Source organism: Engystomops pustulosus, chromosome 1, assembly GCF_040894005.1.
Source record: "Engystomops pustulosus chromosome 1, aEngPut4.maternal, whole genome shotgun sequence".
Taxonomy (NCBI): Eukaryota; Metazoa; Chordata; class Amphibia; order Anura; family Leptodactylidae; genus Engystomops; species Engystomops pustulosus.
Genome location: NC_092411.1, coordinates 192,077,821 through 192,098,096, shown reverse-complemented (window position 1 = coordinate 192,098,096; position 20,276 = coordinate 192,077,821). Strand labels below are relative to the sequence as shown.

The following is a 20,276-nucleotide window of genomic DNA, read 5'->3' as shown; positions in this document are numbered from 1 at the left end:
TTGATGCTGTACATTATTTAGGTCACTGCGTAACACTTATTTGTAAGAATTTCATTAGCAGCTATTTCATTTAGCTCAGCTTTTTTTAAGCTCATTACTGAATGTCATAGTACAAAATGGAAGTCCTCTAACAGCTTTGCTATACACAGTGGCGTAACCAGGGCCTTAATTTTAATATACAAGTGACACCATAAGTGCCCCACAGACCTCTGGGGCTCAGTTGCGACAGCACCATCTGGACTCCCTCAAGTTACACCCATAGCTATACAGTGATTTAAACTATGTGTTTGATAACCTAGTCCACATCAGAATTTGGGTAAAGTTGTGATTGTGAGTGAGAAATTATTTCCATAATGGTACACAATGTTGTTTTTAATCATATTTCATTATTTTTTACTGCATATTTGTTTACGTGTTGGTATTGTACCCTATGTAATGCTAATCACCCACCTAAACTGTAACAATAATTTACCTTTATTTCCCCCTTAGAACTTTTTTGGGCCAGAGTTTGAAAAGATGACCCTTGAACCTTGTGTCTCACTGGATCTCCCACGGTCAATTTTGGTATGGAAAACCTGATTTTCTGGTGACTGTGTGTAAATACAGTGTCTGTAACTTTTTGGTTTTAAAAGGTTTTTTTTCCCCTTCTTATAAAGATCAAAAAGGGAAAGAATGATGAAGCTCGACGTAAAGTGAACATCATTCTCCTTAGTGGACAGAGACTTGAGTTAACGTGTGATGTCAAGTCTACCTGTAAAGATGTATTTGATATGGTGGTTGCACACATTGGGTTGGTGGAGCACCATTTATTTGCCTTTGCAATGCTAAAAGGTAGGTTTAAACCAAATATATTATAGCCATTCAGGCTTGCGTGGAATGTGTCATTTTATTGTTTTATATCGCTTCATACATATTTAGTCAGCGTAGACTGACCTAATGAACCATTACCAGTATGTTGTCAAGCAGCTTAATACCTTCCAAATCAGGTAAAGAAGTATCATCTGAAAAATCAACATTGAGTTAAGATGTATATTGGTTGTATAAAGTCATGAATGCACAGAGCTCTGTGCTGAAATCAATCAATCCCCACCTCAGAGTGCCTCCTCCTGTGGTTGTCCACATACAACAGACTTCAGTGGAGCCTTATAGTGATGTCCAGGGTAGCTGGGATGTGTATTACAGTGAAGGGGACATTCTGATTCAGGGAAACTTGATTATAGCACTGGGTTTTCTGCCTCCATGACTTCATACAACCAATTTACATCTGTCCCTAAAGTTGATTTTCTGGATGATGCCACTATGCTGGGCCATGAAATATGATCTGAAAGGTGTTATTCTGCTTGTCAATATATTACTAGTGGTCAATTTTTTGAAGCTCAACAGACTTTTGAAGCACATTTGCATAATTTAATAATTTATCATGATTCCGTTCTATTTCCCCATCTTAATCATTTTGTTTAGTGAAAAGCGATAGGGCTTAGGAAATGTACTTCTTCTGCTTCATTGCTTGATTTTGCTAACCCTTTTCAGTGGGAGGACCAATAGATGCAGAAGACCAAAAGTTGTAAGATGCCAAATTAGTAAAAGATAGTTTGTTTTAGGAGCTTTCAGAACTCTTGTAGCTCTCAATTAACCTCTTCACGCTCCATAATGTATGTATGGTACTTCATGGAGTGCTAAAAAAATTGAAGAGTTTTCACGGACACCCACCACTAAGACCCTTGAACGATGCTAGATCAAATTGGAGTGGAGGTTAACCCTTTTAATGCAGCCGGTGGCATTTAAAAGGCGGTGGTGCGTGGGCGACGCTATCTTTGTTTTGATATCATCAGGGAGCAGCAATCTGTTGCCATGAAAGCCTTGGTTCATACAAACACCCGGCTGTCTCGTTTTAGCGATTTGCACTGTGGAATAGATGATGTGGATAATCCCCATATACTGCCATAATGTAGTATGGCAGTATATGGAAGATAAATCTGACAACCTAGGGTTAAACTACCCTAGTGGCTGTGAAAAATAGCTTAAAAATTTATGTTAGTTTGATTGATAAAAAATGTTAGTAAAACCTTAAAGTTCAAATCAGCCCCCCCCCCCTTACCTAGAACTGATATAATAAGAAATAAACAAGTGAAATCACGATACACCACATCCCAAAATGTCTGGTGTATTCCCGACATTGAACCCCATAATGGAAAATAGCGCCCAAATGTCCGAAACATGCCCAAATGCCCCAAAAATAAGACCTAGTACAATTTAAGGTATTTAGAAATATAAGCCCTCCCCTGAAAAAAAAGACCTAGCAGCAGTAATTGTTACAGCTCCCCCCACACTACACATTAGAATGAGTAGTTCATTTAGATACTGCAAGAGGTTGTGACATGAATGAAGAATTCATCTGTTAAAACCAGTGATGTTGCAAATGCACTACAAGTAGGCTACCTGGACAAGAAGTCCTCTTTGAATGAAAATGTTATTGCAAGAGCGATTGGGGCAAATGGTCCTAGAAGAAATGGAGTCACAAGAAATTCAAGTTTTGGAGAGTTATGATGAGGTTCCAGAAGATGATAAAATTTATTGTTGAACCAATTTCGCGGTGTTTGGGTTATATCCTGCTTCCTAGTACAAGACATGGAATAAATACCATCTTTGCAAAGTGCAAGTTGTTACGCAGAAATAAGCCCTCATACAGCTCTGTACACGAAAAAATGAAAAAGCTATTGATTTGTGAAGCTGGGGAGCAATAAATGAACAAAAACAGGCTGTGTCCTGAGGTTAAAGGGGCCGTGAGGACATACACTTCCCTATGGATATGGATTATATGGATGCAAAGCACATTTGTTTTGACTGCATTTAGAATTGTCCATTTGTCTGTTGCAGATTCTGAATTTTTCTTTATTGATCTTGACCAAAAATTGTCAAAAGTGGCTCCAGAAGGCTGGAAAGAAGACACCAAAAAGAAAGGCAAAGCTGGGGTCACCTTCACCTTATACTTCCGTGTTAAGTTTTTTGTGGATGACGTCAGTCTTATCCAGTAAGCAGATTTGTACACAATTTCTTGCTTGCTTCCTCACACATATATATACGTTTAGGGTGTTGATTCACTGCTTCTCCTGTTTAGGCATAGCTTCACTCGTCACCAGTACTACTTGCAACAACGTAAGGACGTCTTAGAGGAGCGTCTACATTGTGATGATGAGACTGCTTTGCTATTGGCATCCTTGGCTCTCCAAGCAGAATATGGAGACTACCATCCAGATGTAAGTATTCTGAGATAAAGATGCAATATATCATTTTTAGCTATTGCCCCATATACTTTGTGGCCTCTCTTTACTAAAACAAAGCATTAGCCTGAAGTAAAACATCTTTATTGACCAAAAATTTAGTAGTAATGCAATTCCTCCATGTTAACAATGTTGTCACTAATATAGTTGTACAATACTTTACTGGCTAAATGGCCACTGTTTCCTCTCTGTATGGTTAGTTCACTACAAATTGGGATAGAAATAGCTGTTTTCCATTTGACTATGGTACCCTTAGTATGGTGGTCTTTTGATTATAATGTCTACTATTAAAGTCTTGTTAAAGTTAATGGAATTATTTTTTTTCTATGTAAACTGTTAGAAGCTACATTTTAACAAGAAATTGAGGGATTTTAATTCCAGGTGCACGGCTTAACCTATTATCGGATGGAACATTACCTCCCTACTCGAGTGATTGAGAAACTGGATCTTTCGTATCTGAAGGAAGAGCTGCCCAGACTGCACAGTACCTATGCTGGGGCTTCAGAGAAGGAAACAGAAATTGAATTCCTAAAAGTAATGAAATCTTTGTTATTTTCTGCTTTGACGATGTAAGCGAAATATATCCCAGCTGACCTAAATACCAGACCTATAAATATATATTTTTCTTACATTTGAAACCTTAGAAGAGATTTGTGCAAAAAAATACCAGATATCAATGATAATATTGCCAGAAAAGCCTTTATTGTCAAGACTTGTGATGAAATGTATAGTACCAAGACTCTATTGTTTTACTGTTTTAGAGTTCTCGGCTGTGTGTGGAAAAGTTAAGAACTGTTTACATTGCGGTCTTATCCCATGTTCAGCCTGAATGTGAGGGGCAAATGTAGTATATTACGCTATTCTGGTTTGCAGCATTCAGTAAAATATATACATTAAACTTAATGTTCCTGTGTGAAGATAATTTCTCATAAATGTAGTCATGTTGTCCCTTAGAAACCAGATAGCTTCCTCGGATACGACCACGTCACACTCTGGCAGTGGTGGACAGACTTGCGATATAGAGTCCTGCCTGAGCACCTGGCTTCAGCGTTCATTACCATCAGGACGGCTGTGGGACATGCAGTAACTCCCAGACATTTCATATACAAAACCTTTTTGTTTATTTGTGCAATCTCTCAGGCAGAGGTGGCCGTATCCGAGGAAGCTATCTTGTTTCTAAGGGACAAAATGACTACATTTATGAGAAATTATCTTCACACAGGAACATTTTTTTTAATAACATCTAATTGAAGAAATGTTTATATATGGCAGATTTATCAAACTGAATGTGAATGCCCAGGCGAGAATACCCCTTTAAGCTTTTCAGGCCTCTATCCTTCCTCTTAATGCTGCAGATTTGCAGCATGTATCTAGGGTTAGAGCTACTGGGGGACATCTATCATACAATGATAAAGTCCCTGCCCCTCTGGTGAGGCCGGATACATCTGTAAGTTAGCAGGCTGTAGCGACTGCTCAAGTGCAGGACAAGAATTCCTGCTACGGCCACGCTCCTCCACGCTCCCATTACGCTCCTCCAAAGGGGAAAATAATCTGAATTATTAGAAATTGTGATTATTTCTCGACGTACAAGCCCTGGTAAATCTCCCCCACTGTATAAACCCTGTTTTTTTTTTTTTGTTTTTGTTTTTTTTGATACTCTCTTTTTTTTTATTGCACTAGCATTGTAGTATATTACAAGCATAACCTTTATTCTTTATTACCTTGGTAGGTATGTCAGAGACTGCAGGAGTATGGAGTTCACTTCCATAGAGTGTTCCCTGAGAAGAAGTCACAGACAGGAATCCTTTTTGGGGTGTGTCCTAAGGGTGTACTAATTTTTGAGGTCCACAATGGAACACGGACTCCAGTACTCCGATTCCCATGGAGAGAAACAAAGAAGATTTCTTTTACAGTAAGTCTGGAAGGAAAAAAAGAGGAAGGCAATAAATTCTTATAAGGCTGATGCCGATTACAATGACAGTAGGCATCAGCCTGAAAGAAATTTTTGCCTTACTCTGGATCAACATTGTATTAGAGTATAAATTAGAGTTGACAGACCTGTGTCTTTTATCAACCATATATACATGGCATAACCGTTAACATGCACACAAACAAACTTGAGAAAAAGTTTTGTTTTTTAACAAAATTTTGAAAAAATAAAGAGTTTGAGAAATCTATAGTGAAGCCTCCTGGTTTATATCCAGCATTCTTTTACATATATGATGAATAATTAATATCCCGCATTACACTCTATTTCCGTCTGCACAGGTTTTATTACAGCATTTTCATATACTGCTTATGTATGAAAAAAGAGACGTGTTTCTTTTAACTATCCGAGACTTTCCAGCATCTCTCACAATGCCAAATTTCTCTGACACAGAAAGCGAGTTCATAGAACAGAGGTTTTGCATTGTGATAATAATAATTCTTTATTTATATAGCGCACACAGATTACGCAGCGCTGCACAGAGCTTGCCAATGGGTCTCACAATCTAATCAACCTACCAGTATGTTTTGGAGTGTGGGAGGAAACCGGAGGAGACCCACTCAAACACGGAGGGAACATACAAACTCTTTGCAGATGGTCTTTCCCTGAGACTTTAACACACGTCCCCAACGCTGCAAGGCTGTGATGCTAACCACTAAGCCTGCATTGTGCACCAGGAGTTAGAATACACAGTATCAAACTATGACAATTTTATCATCCATAAGCCTTGCACTCTACAGCAGTGCTACCAAAAGCGGGTGTTTTCTCTTTTTTTTTCAAATCTGTAGGAGCTGTAATTCTAATTCTACTCCGCATGGAGCAACAAGTAAACTCCTGGCTAGTTAATGTATTCTCTACACTGTATGACATATTGGAACTTGAGTGTTCTTGGGTTTAGAGGCAAATCCACTTCCATTAAACTTGTATTTGCTTTTTAATTTATTGTCTAATCGTTTTCCAAGATTCTGCAGTAAACAAAGAGCAGAAATGAAGGAGTTGGTTTTTTTTTTACAATTCAGGCCGAATCTTTGATGTTTTAAGATTCTAGACTTTACTCTTTACACACACACCCAGCACACATGCGAGTTATTAATGTTTTGTAGACCAAACACAACATTGAATTGTAATCCCTTTTTCTATTTTTTGGCTACAGAAGAAAAAAATAAGTTTGCAGAACACATCAGATGGAATAAAACATGTTTTCCAAACGGACAGCAGTAAAACCTGCCAGTACCTCCTACACCTCTGCTCTTCTCAGCACAAGTTCCAGCTACAGATGAGAGCCAGACAAAGCAGCCAGGAGACACAAGATATTGGTAATATTAACATTGTGTCCTCCCCTTTCTTATCATGAACCAACAAACTCTTGCTTAAATAATTTAACCCTTTCAGGACCTGGCCCTTTTTTGTTTTTTCATTTTCATTTTTCACTCCCCATGATCAAAAATCCATAACTTTTTTATTTTTCCATGTACATAAAAGCCATGTGACGGCTTTTTTTCTGCGTAACAAATTGCACTTCATAGAGATGGTATTGAATATTCCATGCCGTGTACTAGGAAGCGGGAAAAAAAAATTCCAAATGCAGTGAAATTGGTAAAAAAAACGCATTTGTGCCGTCTTCTTGTGGGCTTGGATCTTACGGATTTCACTGTGCGCCGCAAATGACATGTCTACTTTATTCTTTGGGTTGGTGCGATTACGGGGATACCAAATTTATATAGGTTTTATAATGTTTTCATACATTTAAAAAAATTAAAACCTCCTGTACAAAAATTTTTTGGGGGTTTTTGCCATCTTCTGGCGCTAATAACTTTTTTATACTTTGGTGTACAGAGCTGTGGGTGGTGTAGTTTTTTTGCGGATTTTGATGACTTTTACAATGTTATCAATTTTAGGACTGTTCGACCTTGTGATCACTTTTTATAGAATTGTTTTATTTTTTTTAAATGACAAAAAAAGTGCCATTTTCAACTTTGGGCGCGATTTTCCGTTACGGGATTAAACGCAGTGAAAAACCGTTATCATATTTTGATAGATCGGGCATTTTCGGACGCGGCGATACCGAATGTGTTTATGATTTTTACTGTTTATTTATATTTATATCAGTTCTAGGGAAAGGGGGGTGATTTGAGTTTTTAGGGTTTTTTATTATATATATTTTTTTTTAAACTTTTTTTTATTTTTGGTATTTTTCAGACTCCCTAGGGTACTTTAACCCTAGAGTGTCTGCACGATCCTATCATATACTGCCATACTACAGTATGGCAGTATATGTGTATTTTACTACTCATACATTTACAATGTGCTGATCAATGATCAATGTGCTGATCAAACCAGGCCTTCCTCTCTTGAAAATATTTAGATATGTTTTCCAGGATGGGCAAAAAGAAAAACTTTTATCTTTTCTATTATTTGTTTTTGCATCTTAGGGAAAACATAAAAGAATGTAAAAACATTCCATCTTTATTCTTCCTTAAAACATACAGTCAAGCGGTACAGGTCTTCATGATGGATGTGTACTGCTTAATGTATACATATGCCTTGATAATGCTTAAAAAATCCACTTTTAAGTGATTTCTAATTATCTGTGATTATTTTTTATTCAAGGAGAACATTAACATTTCAAATCTATCATATGTACTCTTCTTTTTCCCTTTTTTTTAATAGAGAGGACATCCATGTGGAACTTAAACATCCAGGCAGAATCACTTCGAGGGCTTGGCATAGCTAGGGCAATCAGTTCCACTAGTCTGGCAAGCAGTACTTTGAATAGGATGGCTATACGACCAGTGTCTATCCAGCCTGACCTTCTGAAAAGACTTTCTTGTTCTGATTTGTCAGCTCTTCAAACTCATCTTGGAAATGGACCGAAAGACAGACAGACTAAGAACCCCTGGGAGGAACGGCCACGGGTTATTAGTAAATCTTATCATGACCTGAGTCAGGTTTCCCAGTCTCCACAAAGGCGGATGCTTAATACTAGGATGGACAGCCCTCCGAATACACTGGAAGAATTGATGAGCAGAGCATCTTTCCATTATATGGCAAAGTCTGACACAGAGTCCGTGACCGGATATGGAAAACTAAATGAGTATGTTATATTAAAGTTTTAATTATTTGAGTACAGCAATAAGGGAAGAAATGTACAGAAATGTATGGTAACTTTCCGATTCCATTGAAAGGTTGGTTTGCTCAGGTTTCAACTCAAGCAAGTGTTGTTTATATATATTGGGGCCTTCTATCATAATATAAGATAATATACCAATATACCGTATATACTCGTGTATAAGCCGAGTTTTTCCGCACAAAAAATGTGCTGAAAAATGTCCCCTCGGTTTATACACAAGTCAGTCAGTCAGTAAAAATTACTTTAAAAAAAAAAACTTATATACTCCCCCTCCGGTGGCCCCGATGCACAGCGCTGCTCCCCCAATGTCCGCTGTCTTCTGCAGGGCGCCGCCATTGTTTTTCCCCCGGGCGGCGCCTAGCATGACGTCAGCAGCGGTGCGTCATACTAGGCGCCGGCCTGGGAGAGAGCAATGGCAGCGCCCCGCAGAAAATGGAAGACGGGTGCAGAAGCCTGAAGACAAGCGGCGCGGACATTGGGGGAGCAGCGCTGTGCATCGGGGCCACCGGAGGGGGAGTATGTAAGTTTATGTATACTACTGGGGGCAGGCTGTATACTACTGGGGGCCGGCTGTATACTACTGGGGGCAGGCTGAGGTGGCTGTATACTACCGGGGGCAGGCTGTATACTACCGGGGGCAGGCTGTATACTACCGGGGGCAGGCTGTATACTACATGGGCCAAGCTGTATACTACATGGGGCAAGCTGTATACTACTGGGGGCAAGATGGGCTGGCTGTATACTACTGGGGGCAAGCTGGGCTGGCTGTATACTACTGGGGGCAAGCTGGGCTGGCTGTATACTACTGGGGGCAGGCTGGGCTGGCTGTATACTACTGGGGGCAGGCTGTATACTATAGGACAGTGGGGGCGAACCTATGGCACTAGTGCCAGAGGCGGAACTCGGAGCCCTCTCATTGGGCACCCAGGCCATCTCCCCAGAATGAAGTTCACCAGACAGGACTCAAAGAATCTTCCTGGAGAATCTTCCTACAATAATAGACGAATTTGCCCTCCTCCTTTCAATTGTGTTGGTGTCCTTAGGAGGCTGAATGACTGAAAATTGTCAAAGAAAAAGGAGAAATAAATGACTGCTTAAATTGCTGTGCTGGCACTTTGCAATAAATAAGTGGCTTTTTGTTGAAGTTTGGGCACTCCAGCTCTAAAAGGTTTGCCACCACTGCTATAGGGGGCTGGTTGGCTGTATACTGGGGGGGGTCGGTGACCAATGCATTTCCCACCCTCAGCTTATACTCGAGTCCATAGGTTTTCCCAGTTTTTGGTGGTAAAATTAGGGGCCTCGGCTTATACTGGGGTCAGCTTATACTCGAGTATATACGGTAGTCTGTTAATGTATTATGTTCTAAAAACATTGAGAGCTAAAAAAAATTATAAAGATCTGCTTGAGATACAGAGTAAAGTGCTTGAGTATAGAGCATTTCACAGGGGTTCCAGTGCACAAGTACCATCCAACTCCTGGGAAATCTGTTGCAGAGTTTTATATCCTAGATATGTATAAGTTTTTTTGTGAATTTACTTTTTTCATGTGTATGATCAGTCTGCTGATATTTACTCCTTTGTATTATTAAGGTCAAAATCATTCTCTGGATTAAATAGGAGCCTTGATTTGCGGAAACCGGAATCGGATTCATCATCTATGGATGATAGTGGTCATGCCTATGTAGTAGGTGAGTATATGGCCCTGTTGGAAAGTAAGACCTACCATGTGTTGTAGGTAGAGAGCATTCATTATTTTCTGTTACTCTTCTTACTTCTACGTAGTTACAATCCTTTATTTGCATTTGATAAATCTCATGAATTTTCCACAGTCTTATTCATACTTGTAGTAGGATGATCGGACAAGCTTAAATTGACAGCTGCTTACAGTTTCCAGAACCTATTATGTACCCTTTTTATATATTGATAGGATATATTTTGTGTTGCAGGTGTCAGTATGCATAGTTTAGGTAACCCTTCATCACCAAACCTTTATAAAGGAAACGGTAAGTGATTTTGAAATCATTTGGTTGTTTTTAGATGGGAGAAGTTGAGCATATTTCAACTAAAGACAAAAAGTCTTTAGTCAAATGTATTTTTGGTCCTGGCAATTAAGAATTTATCAGGATTCTACACATTTTGGAATCCTCTGAGTCTAATCCATTCAAGTGCTCCTGGCACTTAGCTGTTCCCTTGAGCTCATCTAGTATGAGAAACCTATTATGTTTTAGTGTGGCTGCTGATGACATTTTGAGCAGTCAGAAACAATAGACATAAGAACACGTTGAAACTTGACACAGACTTGGTAACATCTTCTTGGGAACTATAAAACATTCCTGCACGTATATAAATCTGATTGAAAGTGGAAAATCTAAAATCCATGTAGTGGCTGGAACAGAGATATTGGCAAAAATAATAGATGCTTTAAAAACATGAGAAAAATCTAGTACCATGCACAGCATACAGTAAGTACATTTACCTCCTTGCCTCTGAAGCTAGTTCTGCCCTTAAAGAGGACCGGTCACCCTGAAAACCGGCACTGGGAGCTGCTTTCTAAAGTTAGCAGCTTCTAGTGCTAAAACAAATGAAGAAGTGTTACATTGCTAGCGTTATGAGAAACCTCCGATAACGCTAACAGACACTCCTGCGCTATACGCTGGCGTTGTCTCTTCCCCGTACTGCCCGCCCTCTCCATAGGCCAGAGGTGACTGCCGCCCCCTCATGAATACGTCGGACCACTTGAGAGGGGTCTGGTGTTTCCAGTGTACAGCGCAGCGGTGTTTGTTAGGCCACATTCACACAAATGTATGGGGGACTTATATACAGCCGACGTATATATGGCGTATATACGTCCCACTTACACTTCAATAGCCTCGCAGCGCAGTACGGGAGTGGTACGATGCAGCACATGTGCGGCACCGTACCGTTCCATAGCCCGTAGAAAGATGCGCTCTCCCTCTCCCCGCGCCGATGTCTAGTGTGAATGTAGCTTTAGAGTTATCAGAGGTTTCCGATAATGCTAGCATTGTACCACTGCTGCGTTTGTTTTAGCACTAGGAGTTTCTTACTTTAGTAAGCAGCTCCTATTGCCATTTTTGAGGGTTACAGGTCCTCTTTAAAGACCAGGCCTCGTTTTTCTATTTGTACATTAGCTATAAGTGGTTATTTTTTATAATTTGTTTTTATTGGTAGCCGGAATACAAGAAGACATACCTATAATCACATTCCAGTCTCCACCGTACTCCAGCCATTTTTGTAGTGTTAATGAACAGAACCATGGGGGAGTCCTTGGACTTTGCAGAGTACCCACAAAGGGCTCCCCAGGACAATACCAACTATAAAGACAGAAGAAAAAAGTATGGGAGAATGGGGGAGTAGTGAGGTGGTGGGAGCAAGGGGTGAAGGATAGAACGAGAGGGAAAACAAAGGAGAGGGGGAATCCAGGTGAAGAGACCTCTTCAGCATGTCAAAGTGTGTATTCAGTAGATTGTTGGAAGAGGATCCACGGTTGCCAGGTTTTAGTAAACTTGGCATATGTGCCATGTAGAGAGGAAGTGAGGTCTTCGGGCCGCCATTATTAAGAATCGTAGCAGAGATGGATTGTATGTATGCGTTAAGATGTCGCAGTGGTGGAGGATGAGGAGAGGAGGATCCAACCTTGCAGTCTCCACAGACTAAGGAGATAAGACGTTGCAAGTCCTGCCAAAATGGGGTAAGAACCCGGCATGACCTAAACACATGAAAAAAGGATCCTTCCTGCTCACCGCATCTCTAGCACTTGCGGAAAAATGGTATGCAACCGGGTTAAAACTCTATACCACCTGGCCATGAGTTTGTACCCTGCCTCCTGGTAGGGTACTAAGGGCATTTGATGTCCCTAGGACTATGATGGTCGGTTTCTATAACACGGTTATGGTGAGCACATTTGCATTTGCCCTAGCGGCTTGGGGCACCTGTATTTCTAGTAGGGATTGTCAGAGGATGGATAAGATAATTAAGAAAGCCTCCTCGATAGTGGGTTCACCCTTTGACAGATGGGAGAAACTAGTACAGTGTGGGATACTCAGGAAATTGGACAAAATGAGAAATAACAGTGACCATCCAATGCATGGCGTGCTGCAGGCACAGACTAGTGGTTTTAGTTCTCGTTTTATTCTTATGCGATGTAGGTCGGAGAGATTTAAGAAGACGTTTATACCGGCTGCTCTTGAGCTATCAAATACAGCGATTAGGGGTAGAATATGCAAGTCTTATAATGTACTGTATGATTATTAGACAGGGAAGGTTATAATTAATTACTTTTAATTAACTTATTTAACTTTTTATTGTAAATTTGGTGAAATGTATATTTACGTGTACCTGTGCTATCTCTCTGTTTTATGTTATATGTGTTTTTTATGTGTTTTTTATATATGTGATGTTCTTGTTAAATTGTTGTTTAGCGGATGTGACACTTTAAGTTCCCGTCTGGGATAATAAAGTATTATTATTATTATTATTATTATTATTATTATTATTATTATCTTGAGCTTACCGAGTGGCTGTGACATAGTTTAGAATACGTGACTTCTGTTCAGGTGTGAGTGAAATATTCAAATCCGTTTCCCATTGCATCAAGTATTGTGGGCCAGGAGCATCGGGAATGGATAGGAGACACGAATATGAGGAGAGCGTGTGTCTTACAGTCCCCGTGTTGGAGCACAGACTTTCAAATGTGTTTGATTTCTCGAGAATTGAGAGCAAGGAGGAAGGGAGGTCAAATAATGACGTCGTAGTTGAGCTTTCCACGCTCCTAGTGGGCATGGGTCCGTAAGTTCCATGAGTTTATTAAGTGGTTATAACTTTGGAACACATTAACATATCCTGGGGTTTTTTTTTCACATTGTTTTCTTGTGACACATTGTACTTTCAATTAGTTTTTTAGTTAAAAACTGAAATTTGGCAAAAATTTGTGCACCAAAGCCCAACAAAAAGGAATTACACAAGTATATGCTAGTCTTCATTAAGATATACAATAGGATCTTTTGCAAAATAAAACCATTCATAAAATAGAATTTTCCCCACTAGGCAACATCAAATTGTATAATGTTTTCCCTATCCATTCCTGGAAAACGTTTTTGCATATTACTCCTCCTCTTCCTTCTCCTATGCATTCATATTTTGGCAAAAAAATTCTCCATTTTCAAAGTTTTAAATTCTCAAATAACGCACCCAAATAGCCTTATAATGGCTTAAAGTTGGCATGACATCCTTGAATTTTTCTAGGTACCGTATATACTCGAGTACAGGCAGTCCCCGGGTTACGTACAAGATAGGGTCCGGAGGTTTGTTCTTAAGTTGAATTTGTATGTAGGTCGAAACTGTATACTTTATAATTGTAGATCCAGACAAAAAAAGTTTTGTCCCCAGTGACAATTGGAGTTTAAACATTTTTTTGCTGCAATGGGACCAAGGATTATCAATAAAGCTTCATTACAGACACCTTACAGCTGATTATTGCAGTCTGTGACTATAGTAAAGCATTTATAAAGCTTCACTAGAGGTCAGAGGGGTCTGTCTGTAACTATTGGTTGTCTGTAAGTCGGGTGTCCTTAAGTAGGGGACCGCCTGTATAAGCCGAGACCCCTAATTTTACCACCAAAAACTGGGAAAACCTATTGACTCAAGTATAAGCCGAGGGTGGCAAATGCATTGGTCACAGACCCCCCCCCGGTATATAGCCAGCCAGCCCCCTATAGTATACAGCCTGCCCAGCTTACCCCAGTAGTATACAGCCTGCCCCGCTTGCCCCCAGTAGTATACAGCCTGCCCCCAGTAGTATACAGCCAGCCAAGCCTGCTCCCAATAGTATACAGCTTGCCCCCAGTAGTATACAGCCTGCCCAGCTTGCCCCCAGTAGTATACAGCCTACCCCAGTAGTATACAGCCTGCCCCAAGTAGTATACAGCCACCCCCCAGTAGTATACAGCCAGCCCAGAATTAAAAAAAACTTATATACTCACCCTCCAGTGGCCCAGATGCGCAGCGCTGCTCCCCCGATGTCCGGGCCGGTCCTCTTCTGGCTTCCGCGCCCATCTTCTGTCTTCTTTAACATCATGCTGGGTGCCGCCATTGTTCTCTATGACGTCCGCTGCTGACGTCATACTAGGCGCCGCCCGGGAGAAAAACATGGCGGCGGCCAGCACGATGTTACAGAAGACAGAAGACGGGCGCTGAAGCAAGAAGAGGAGCCGGGAAGCCAGAAGACACGCCGCAGTGACATCGGGGGAGCAGCGCTGCGCTGCGCATCGGGGCCACCGGAGGGTGAGTATATAAGTTTATTATTTTTTAAGTCCATTGACTCGTGTATAAGCCGAGGGGACGTTTTTGAGCACGTTTTTTGTGCTGAAAAACACGGCTTATACACGAGTATATACGGTAGTTGTGAGGCTTAGAATTTTGGGTGTGATTTTTTTTTATCAAATAATAGTAAAACTCCATAAATTCCATTATTATAAACTCCATTATTGGAACAAAACCCCATAACATGTGAAAAAACACTTGTAAGAAGTTTGTTAACCCTTTTAGATGTTTCACAGGGGTCAAAACACAATGGAGGTACAATATAGAAATTGTAATTATTTTGGACAATACATTAACTTTGACCCGAAAATTAAACATTCAAAATGCATAAATGACTACAATCTCCACAAAGTTTGAGAAGCAATTTCTCCAGAGTGTACTAATATCCCATATGTGGTGGTAAACTTCTTTATGGGCACACAGCATGACATATTTTTTTTGGACTACAGGCAGTCCCCTACTTAAGAACACCCGACTTACATACGACCCCTGGTTACAAACGGACCTCTGGTAATTGGTAATTTTCTGTACTTTAGCCGTGGCCACAATAACCAGCTATAACAGTTATCACAGGTGTCTGTAATGAAGCTTTATTGTTAATCCTGGTTTTCATGACAATCCAACATTTTTTAAAATCCAGTTGTCACAGAGACCAAATAAAAAATTGTCTGGAGTTACAATGATAAAGTATACGGTTCTGACTTACATACAAATTCAACTTAAGAACAAACCTACAGACCCTATCTTATACGTAAACCGGGGACTGCCTGTATAAGGCGCGCAAAAAATCCTTTGATTTTATCAGAAATCAAAGGCGTGGCTAATAGTCCAGTATGCCTTATATATGAACCGTAATTACAGACAACAGCTGTCTTTAACTGTGCACAGGTCTGCCACCTGCTGGTCATTCATCCTTATAAATAGGTGCGCCTTATAATCCGGTGCGCCTTATATATGAACCTAGACATTTTAGCAGGCATTTATTGATGGTGCGCCTTATAGTCCGAAAAATACGGTAACACTGTGCAAGTTATAAAATGTTTAATTTTTTTGTAGACATATAGGAGCTTATTTTTTTACGCGATGATGAGATTCACTTTTTATGTACATCATTTTGGCTCATCTATAGCAACTCTTTCTTGATGAAATGAAAATAATCAATTATAAATCATTTATAAACCTTTATTTTTTTCCCAATTTTACTGAATAAACTTACATACTGACCCCTCGACGTACAATGGGGCAGATTTATCAAGCTGTCTGAAAGTCAGAATATTTCCAGTTGCCCATGGCAACCAATCACAGGTCCCCTTTAAAATATTCATGAGCCCTGGTAAGATGAAAGCTGAGCTGTGATTGGTTGCCATGGGCAACTGGAAATATTCTGACTTTCAGACACTTGATAAATCTGCCCCAATGTGTCCAGTATATAACACATCATGCAACTCTGTATATAACATGGAATATTACCTACTGACACCAGGACGTACAAGGTATCCTGTATATAACAGCCTAATACAGCTCTGTACATAGCATGGAATATTACATACTGACACCAGGATGTACACTGTGTCCTGTATATAACACTTCATACTGCTCTGTACATGGCATGAGATATTACATATGGACACCAGCAGGTATTTGCACACTAACTATATGTGCCACAGCTGCTTCCTCCCCTATTAGGAGGAGCCCAAGCCAAAATAATTATGAATTGCACATTGAAAGGCCTCATGCTCATGACCATATAATGGAATGCTTGCTGTTCATTTTTGCGGCAATGAGTCTGTGCACACAGTGCATTGGATGTCGAAGACAAATGTCCCTGCTGAAAGTTAGCGCAGGTCCTATTCCTTATCGTGTTTGTGGCTTTGACAGTGACTTTATATTGTTGTCAGCGAGTGAGCTGTGCTCAGGCCACAGACAGCACACTTCCATGCCTATTAGGCCTTACTCCTAGATGAATATGGACCTCCTATTAAGAGCAGTGGAGACTTATTGTACATAGAAGCTGGGTCAGCATACCATAATGCTACAACACCACATGAAACAAAGATAAATGCTGTAGATGGTCTGCTTCCAACAAATCCTCAGCATTAATTTATTTTGCTGAATATATCTTTGGTACAATTTTTGATATAAAATTATAATATTTATTAACTCAGCTTTTTGCTGCTATTCTGCACACAGATAACCATACCTCCCAAAATTTCTGGAAGGGAAAGTGGGACAAAATGGCAGCACACGTAGCGTTACAATAATTACAATAATAATCTCTGAGAAGATCCCTCTCTATATATCAGTGCATTAAGTCTGTGTCACAGTGTAATAGTAGCAGTTAACAGCTCTTAGTTACCAAAAATCCTCAGCTACATAATCTCTGAGCTTATAGCTCAGTGGATAGAGGCTCTTTGACTCTATGTGTTGGACTGCAGAGGGTCTGGGGTTAGAATCCCAGGCTGGGCAAAAATTTATTTAAAGGGGTTATCCAGGTTTTAAAATTTACTGAGGGCAGTGCTGGGGCGGGCTATTTAAACATAATAAACATGTACTCACCTCGTCCGTCGCTTCTGATGTCCCACGCCGTGGCCGGTCTTCTCTGTGCGCCGGTTTCATTACAAGGGAGCACAGGGAGCTTCCGGCCGGCCGGAAGCTCCCATCCGACACCATCTCCCAGCGCTTACAACGCTGAAAGATAGGAACGGATGGGAGGAGCCGGCCACATCGCGGACCGGAAGCTCCCTGTGTGCGGCTTCCGTGCCCCTGTAAACAAGCGGGCACGGATCGAAGGGACCGAGGCGCGGGACATCGGCGGCGCCGGAGGAGGTAAGTGGATGTTTATTATTTTTAAATAGCCCTCCCCAGCCTGGCCCTCACTAGTTTTAAAAACCCGGATAACCCCTTTACTTGAACCTTGTATCTGGGGAAACCCTAGGTAGACACCATATATGGACAGATGGTGATCTGAACCTGATGACGTGGCCCTGCTCTCCGCTAACCCGACATCTCTCAAAAGGATTACTTGCCCGATGTCTGTGGAAGCCTTTCAGTACTATGAGTTCTGGCTTTGAAAGTGTTTACTATGCGGAACACATAGCCGAGACAACACCAGACACTGCGGGACCTGGAGGGAATATCCGTGACAATCTCCCAGCTGCCCATGACGCAGGGCAGAGGTAAAAAAAACGGGACTGTCCCGGCCAATCCGGGGCGGTTGGGAGCTATAATATAACCTTCGCACAGTAGAGCATATATTCTTGCTGCCATCCACCATGGTTTAAGAAGTGGTGCAGATGGTGAACCAGCAGCTAGATACAATACACTTTCTGAGAGCAGAAGGAAAATGTCAGTATCTGCTTCTCATTGTAATAAATGGAGATTCTAAGTTTACCATAATGTGTATTTACTGGGCTTCAGATCTATTACCCCTTTCCTAACATTAGAGTGGACATTCAGGGTGCCAAAATTTGCCTTTTGAGAGTCACACAGTAGCTTTAATGATATTGTTAAGTATGATATACTGTAGTTTAAAGACACTGAGGGATATTTATCATAAGTGTCTCAGAGTAGAACTGTTCTAGTTGCCCATGGCAACCAATCAGAGCTCTGCTCTCATTTTTCATTAGCTGTTTATAAAATTAAAGCTGAGCTCAGCACAGTTCTGCTCACATGCACTTCTGATAAATCTCCCCCACTGTATTTTTGTACATTCAGACACCTATATACATGTGCTCATATCTTTAGGGCAGGGATCTCCAACTGACGCACCACAGCCCATGTCCAGGCTGTGGAACACCCGGTCCCGGGGCACCGGCAAAGACCTTTTCAACATTGCTGTTATTGACTCTCCACGCCATATCACAAGTTATTGAAATACTGACTTTTTTGTGGGGGTGTACCCACCACTGTTATTGGCATTTGTTTCAATAAGTTGTTTGACATGAGGAAATCACCATTACTTAAAGGGAACCTACCACCACGAATCTACCTATAAAGGTAGATCGGGTGGTAGGTGGATGTATGGGACGTGAGGATAGCCCTTTTTAGAGCTAATCCTCACGTCCCCGCTAGCCTAGCATAAACTTTATTTCCCTAATATGTTAATTTAATTAAGCGGCTACCGGGGCGTGGAGTAGCCGGACACGAGGCTACACGGCGCGGCTACTCCACGCCCCAGTAGCTGCTTTCCCCCGCCTACCCTGTGATCTTCGGCGCGCAGCTCCTGCCAGCTGCGCGCCCTCGTCCGAGAAGCCGGAGTTCTGCGCATGCGCAGTAACTCCGGCCAAGATGCGCGATCTCGGGAACGAGGCCGGAGTTACTGCGCATGCGCAGAACTCCGGCTTCTCGGGCGAGGGCGCGCAGCTGCCAGGAGCTGCGCGCCGAAGATCACAGGGTAGGCGGGGGAAAGCAGCTACTGGGGCGTGGAGTAGCCGCGCCGTGTAGCCTCGTGTCCGGCTACTCCACGCCCCGGTAGCCGCTTAATTAAATTAACATATTAGGGAAATAAAGTTTATGCTAGGCTAGCGGGGACGTGAGGATTAGCTCTAAAAAGGGCTATCCTCACGTCCCATACATCCACCTACCACCCGATCTACCTTTATAGGTAGATTCGTGGTGGTAGGTGCCCTTTAAATGCCTTACTTTCATAATATAATACCACTGCAATATGAATTTTATTTTACTTTTCCTTCAATTTTATCCTAAAACCAAATATTCAGCATAGTGTGCCTTCAGGTTAAACAAATCATCAACAAATTCCTTTCTTTTACGGACAGTCTGTGCTGTTTGGACAGTTGGCAGCCTTTATCCTGCAGATGGTGAATTTACTGTACTGTACATAAATGTTCTCCGATATCTTACATTTCTATGAAGAAGCATGTTGTACACACATCCTTTTGATATTTCTATGGTCATATATGCTAATGTTCAACATAGTTTGCTTTTTTTTTACCCTTTTAAACAAATGACTGTACCGCTGAAATCTTCATCTCCTCTCAATGTCAGAAGTATTTGTTTTCCTCTAAAGAAATTTTAAAGAAGCTCTCAGAAACAGATTTTTTTTTTTTTTGTGAATAGCAACAGTAGTTTTTCATATTGCTATAGCAGAGGGTCGTATTAGTTGTGTGGGAATCAGCACTGCTCATGAACTTTCACTATAAAGATATATGAAGCAGTGCAGTCCTGGAGATCATTCCTGGATTCTCTCTGGGGTAGAAAATGTTCGCCTTGTGGTTGTTAACATTCTTGTGGGTTTGTTATGCCGACCAGTTCCGGTATAACACCTTTCAATCACTGATGTAACACAGATCTACTTTTTTATCCTAATGACTTCCATCTTTAGCTCTGTAACCCATGGTTCAGCTGCAAAAATATTCAGTCTATAGGTTGTTATTCTTCAATGTCTACATTCCTGCATTGATTCCAGTCATTGTTCATCTGACTCAAAAGCATATTAAAGGAACAGCAGCTTTAATTGATTATTAGTTTTAAGGTAGACCAGTTGCTTGTCTGAATTGTTGATTTTATTAAATGGTTGCATT

General features: G+C 40.9%; 1 protein-coding gene across 7 annotated transcripts in view; it reads left to right on the top strand.

Annotated features, from left to right (window-relative positions):
* Positions 1-20,276, top strand: part of PTPN13 (protein tyrosine phosphatase non-receptor type 13) — a 158,533-nt gene that overhangs the window by 99,618 nt on the left and 38,639 nt on the right. For all 7 annotated transcript variants that reach the window (XR_011848895.1, XM_072116569.1, XM_072116565.1 and 4 more), the window contains 10 exons: positions 490-564; positions 657-831; positions 2,878-3,031; positions 3,119-3,257; positions 3,663-3,815; positions 5,011-5,193; positions 6,422-6,584; positions 7,939-8,362; positions 9,988-10,085; positions 10,344-10,400. Coding sequence is in view for 6 of the 7 variants with exons in the window: in XM_072116569.1 (XP_071972670.1) it covers positions 490-564; positions 657-831; positions 2,878-3,031; positions 3,119-3,257; positions 3,663-3,815; positions 5,011-5,193; positions 6,422-6,584; positions 7,939-8,362; positions 9,988-10,085; positions 10,344-10,400 (1,621 nt within the window). In the remaining variant the exon portion in view is untranslated. The remainder of the gene's footprint in view (positions 1-489; positions 565-656; positions 832-2,877; positions 3,032-3,118; positions 3,258-3,662; positions 3,816-5,010; positions 5,194-6,421; positions 6,585-7,938; positions 8,363-9,987; positions 10,086-10,343; positions 10,401-20,276) is intronic.